General features: G+C 33.6%; 3 protein-coding genes across 4 annotated transcripts in view; 1 reads left to right on the forward strand and 2 right to left on the reverse strand.

Moving 5' to 3' along the window:
- Positions 1-1,377, reverse strand: part of appl1 (adaptor protein, phosphotyrosine interaction, PH domain and leucine zipper containing 1) — a 13,721-nt gene extending 12,344 nt beyond the window's left edge. For both annotated transcript variants that reach the window (XM_043251736.1, XM_043251735.1), the window contains exons 1-2: positions 1,185-1,377; positions 716-814 (exon numbers count right to left, since the gene is read on the reverse strand). In XM_043251736.1, the coding sequence (XP_043107671.1) occupies positions 716-814; positions 1,185-1,238 (153 nt within the window). In that variant the 5' untranslated portion in view covers positions 1,239-1,377. The remainder of the gene's footprint in view (positions 1-715; positions 815-1,184) is intronic.
- The window catches only part of LOC122353861 (G protein-coupled receptor 137Ba-like), a 1,117,577-nt gene that overhangs the window by 930,966 nt on the left and 181,611 nt on the right, over positions 1-5,000 (forward strand). The gene's annotated exons all lie outside the window — the stretch shown is intronic.
- asb14a (ankyrin repeat and SOCS box containing 14a) overlaps positions 1,713-5,000 on the reverse strand; it is a 10,508-nt gene continuing 7,220 nt past the window's right edge. Inside the window, 2 exon segments of the mRNA XM_043251740.1 lie at positions 1,713-2,220; positions 3,936-4,089. Of these exon segments, the coding sequence (XP_043107675.1) occupies positions 2,042-2,220; positions 3,936-4,089 (333 nt within the window). The 3' untranslated portion in view covers positions 1,713-2,041.

Genomic DNA, 5,000 nt, shown 5'->3' on the forward strand with positions numbered 1-5,000 from the left:
TATTTATTTTAGGTATTTGTTATTAATAATTATTTATTTTATTTTATACAAAAACTGAATTAGTAATTAACCATTTTAAAATATGAATAATATATAATAGCATTAAGCTATATATAATATAATGAATATTATTTTTATTAATATACTGATTTTTTCAATGATAATAATTATATAATAGTATCAAAAACATACTGCATGATTATATATTATATAAAAATTTATTATTATTTTAATTACTTTATTATGAATATTATTATTAAGAATTAGAATAATTTGTAAAATTATATCCATAATAAACAGCATAATTATTATCTTTCATATAACATGACAATTTATTATTATTAATATTTGCAATTACACATATATTTAAGAATAATTTATAATATTATATAATGCTCTAATCTCATATAATACATATTTATTATTATTATAAATATTATAAACATTAAGAATGTATTATTGTTAATAATAACAACAACTACATATTTCGGAAAATATATATGAATAATATTTATTGAAATAAATAAATATAGAAATGAATAAATATATTAATACACATTTTTAATCTATTTGCAAACCCTAAAATGGGTTTTAGCTGTTGGTTTTGGTATGCAATATGCAATATGATCATGTCTAGATCTTGCCAGACCGTGTGTGATTTATCCATTAAGACTACTGAAGATTACTGATCATATATCATATTGCACATTCTCACCTGGGCGTCGTAGATTCTCTGCATGGCTTTGAAGAGCTGACTGAAATAACTGGATATGGCTGCAGTATCTTCCTCAAACACACCGAGCAGAGAGCGAGTCTGAAACACCACAAAACGCGCTGTTTATTAAGAAAAGCACGTCAGACAAGGTGACAGAATGAAGAGGTTTCAGCCACTGGAGCTGTTTGACGCGCGATCATGAATATGACACAAACACGAAGACCTCCATTCGCTTTCTGGCGTGATTTCAGACCCCTCTGTTTTCTAACAGCTGATTATTGCCAGCACCAACACCCACCAAAAGCTAAAGAGCTCCAAATCAGACAGAACGAGTCGGATCAAACGATCAGGGTGAGCAAAAACGCGGACGAGACTCGCGATCCGCTCCCGAAGCGAGACGGGCTGATGTTTATTATGATTAGCCTTTATTTATTTCTGTTAGCTTGCTGGCTAAATGCTGCTCCTTTACCTGCGGGCTGTCCTCCAGAGTTTCCTCTATCGGTAGTTTATCGATCCCCGGCATGTCTGCAGGTTTACCGCGAGCGCAACGAGCTTTTTAGATTATTATGCGGAAACAAAAATCGCAATGTTATGATGTTGATCTTCGCTTTATTCCTGACAAATCAACACCCACCAGGATCCGCCCACAAACGCGGAAGTCCCGCCTCCTCCCGCCCGCTGATTGGCGGAGGCGGAGAGGACGTAATGATGACGTCCGCGCTCGTTTATAAGAAATAAAAGCCATTCGTGGCTCTCTGATGATAATTATTATTATATTAGCGAAATATTTCATTCAGATTTATTCTACCTAATCGCTCGTACACTTTATAATAATTATAAATTCATAAAAAAAACTAAGAGGTATGGCATAGCCGTTTAAGATTTATCAAATGTATGTCAATAAAGTCAAAAATAAAACAAAAAAGGAAATGTGTGGCTCTTATAAAAATGACATGTGATGTAAGCGTGGAAATGCGTGGGAAGAAATCAAACAGTGTTGATTGTGATTTTTAATATAGGTTAAACATCGTCAAAATATTTATTTTAATTTATTTCAATTTGTTAAAAAAAAATAAAATAAAAACTTAAGCCTCCTAAAAGTTATTTCCATATACACAATTTTTTTTTCTTCATAAACAATTATATTAATGGCTTTATTTTATTAAAACAAATATTTCTTTATGTATTGGAGCATATGTTTTATACATATCTGTTAACATTAAGACTGTAATAATTTCATATTAACCGTATTTAAAGAATATGCACATCGTCTCTTATACTTGCGCTGAGCAGTAACTGTGTGTTTCTACGGGTGTGTGTTCCGGTTTATTTGCGCTGAGCTTGGCACTTCTGAGCGTAGAGATCATATTCTTTGTACAGGACGTATTGCTTCAGTCGGTCTGGTAATGGAAGGAAGCTCATGAAGATCGGCGCTCTGAGACGCAACCGACCCAAACAAGCCCTGATCTTCAGCCGACAGAGATGCTGCAGACAGCGAACGTTCTCTGTGAAGAAACAAAAAAAGGTCGAGTATGAAAGCCTGAGAGGAGAAAAGGCTTACACCAGAGTTCAGATATTTTGCACAAAGGAATGGATTTGATTTTGGGATTGGTAGGGACATTGTTTGATCAAAATAATAATAATTTAGTAGTGTCTGATATAGTGCTAAATTATACACCTTTGAAAAGTGACTTTGGAAACTATAGTTTTGTGCTCAAAAAATAGATTCATCTAAAGTTTCATTTAGATATATAATAGAAACCTGCACCGACCTGAATCAAATGATTCGCAAACCCACTCCGAATTTCTGGGCTTGGTGAAATAATACACGATGCATGCTTTGAAGTCCTAATCTGAATCAAATGATTCACCATACAAGCTTTGAAGGTGATAAGTGATAAGCTCTCTCAACCACGCTCCGAAGTCCCGATTTGAATCAAATCATTTACAATATGTGCTCCAAAGCCCCGATCTGAATCAAATCATTCAAGACATGTGATCTGAATCAACTGATTAATGATACACGCTCCGAAGTCCTGATCTGAATCAAACGATTCACAAACCATGCTCCAAAGTCCCGATCTGAATCAAATCATTCATGACATGTGAGCTGATTAAAATTATTTATGATACGTGCTGAGTCCTAATCTGAATCAAATGCTTCACCAACCACACTCTGAAGTTTCAATGTGAATCAAGTGATTCGCAATCCACATGCTGAAATCCTGATCTGAATCAAATCATTTACAATATGTGCTCCAAAGTCTCGATCTGAATCAAATCATTCAAGACATGTGATCTGAATCAACTGATTAATGATACACGCTCCGAACTCCTGATCTGAATCAAACGATTCACAAACCACGCTCCGAAGTCTCAATGTGAATCAAATAATTTACTCCAAAGTCCAATGTGCTACAAAGTCCTAATCTGAATCAAATCATTCATGACATGTGATCTGAATCAAATAATTAATGACGCACGCTCCGAAGTCTTGAATTTGAATCAAATAATTTACAATATGTGCTCCAAAGCCCCAATCTGAATCAAATCATTCATGACATGTGATCTGAATCAAATGATTTATGATACATGCTGTGAGTCCTAATCTGAATCAAATGTTTGGCAAACCACGCTCTGAAATTTCAATGTGAATCAAATGACTCACAATCCACGCGCTGAAATCCTGATCTGAATCGAATCATTTACAATATGTGCTCCAAAATCCCGATCTGAATCGAATCATTCATGACATGTGATCTGAATCAACTGATTAATGATACACGAATCAAACGATTCACAAACCACGCTCAGAAGTCTCAATGTGAATCAAATCATTTACAATATGTGCTCCAAAGTCCAGGTCTGGATCAAATTATTTATGACACGTTATCTGAATCAAATGATTTATGCTAAACGATCCAAAGTCCCGACCAGAATCAAATGATTCACAAACCACTCTAAAGTCCCAATCTGAATTAAATGATTCACAATATGCACTCCGAACTCCCGCTCTGAATCAAATGATTTGTGATACACGATCCGAAGTCCCGACCAGAATCAAATGATTCACAATATGCGCTTCAGAAGAAATCTGAATCAAATGTGGTCAGAGAAAATAGAGAATAGAGAAAGCTAGTGTTAAGGTCTAGAAAACAAACAAACAGAGAAGGTCAAGTCAACAAACAGTAAAAATAGTAGTTGGGTTATTTAAACGAACCTTGTATTTTGCAGATTTCAGGCCACTGTCTCTGCTCCATGAGCGCAGCCTTCAGTTTGGAGCAAAAGGTCACGTGATCGACGTAATCCAGCATGATGCAGACCATGCTTCCCGAGAGATGCTTGAGCCACGACACAGAGATGACCTCACAGAACTACAGAGAGAGGAAAACAAGACTGAAAAAGACTGAAAGACCATAGCGGGCGTTTCTGAACGCGTTTTCACCTCCCCCTTACATGACTCCACCCCCATTATGATGTCACCCAATGCCCCTACACTCCTATACGGGTTCGAAACCCAGTGTTGCCGACTTAGCAATTTTGTTGCTAAATTTAGCAACATTTAAGACTACCCTAGCAACTTCTGATCCAAAATTTGGTGACTTTGAGCAACTTAAAAAGGCACACATTTTCCATCCGAATTACAAAAAAAGGGAATCCAAAAATGCCTTCACATCACGTCAATCGAGTTATTCGCAACTGTTCAATTTAATAATTTTTATTTTTGTTTATTTATGATACACGTTTTGTAGCTTCTAACTTGTATCTGCGATTGTCGTTAGCACACTGTAAGTATACGGAAAAGATACTAGTAATTTTCCAGGACATCCAAAAAAAACCCTGTGACCTAAAAAACAATTACAATTTAAAATGCAGGTAAAAAGTGTAGCACAATAACTACTAATACACTGCTTAAAGCATCATTTCTGAGAATGTGTAATATTACTTGTTGAACGATTACACTATCATTTAAAAGTATCTGATAATTAAATGTACAGTTATATATATTTTAATATATTTTAATATTATATTATACACATTATTATATGTAAACATTTATTTATATATATATATATATATATATATATATATAATTTAAAAGTGTTTGATAATTAAATGTATTTAATAGTAGTTATATATATATTTTAATATTATATTATGCACATTATTATATGTAAACATTTTATATATATATATATATATATATATATATATATATATATATATATATATATATATATATATAATTTAAAAGTGTTTGATAATTAAATGTATTTAAAAGTAC

Source organism: Puntigrus tetrazona, chromosome 11 (assembly GCF_018831695.1).
Source record: "Puntigrus tetrazona isolate hp1 chromosome 11, ASM1883169v1, whole genome shotgun sequence".
Lineage (NCBI taxonomy): Eukaryota > Metazoa > Chordata > Actinopteri > Cypriniformes > Cyprinidae > Puntigrus > Puntigrus tetrazona.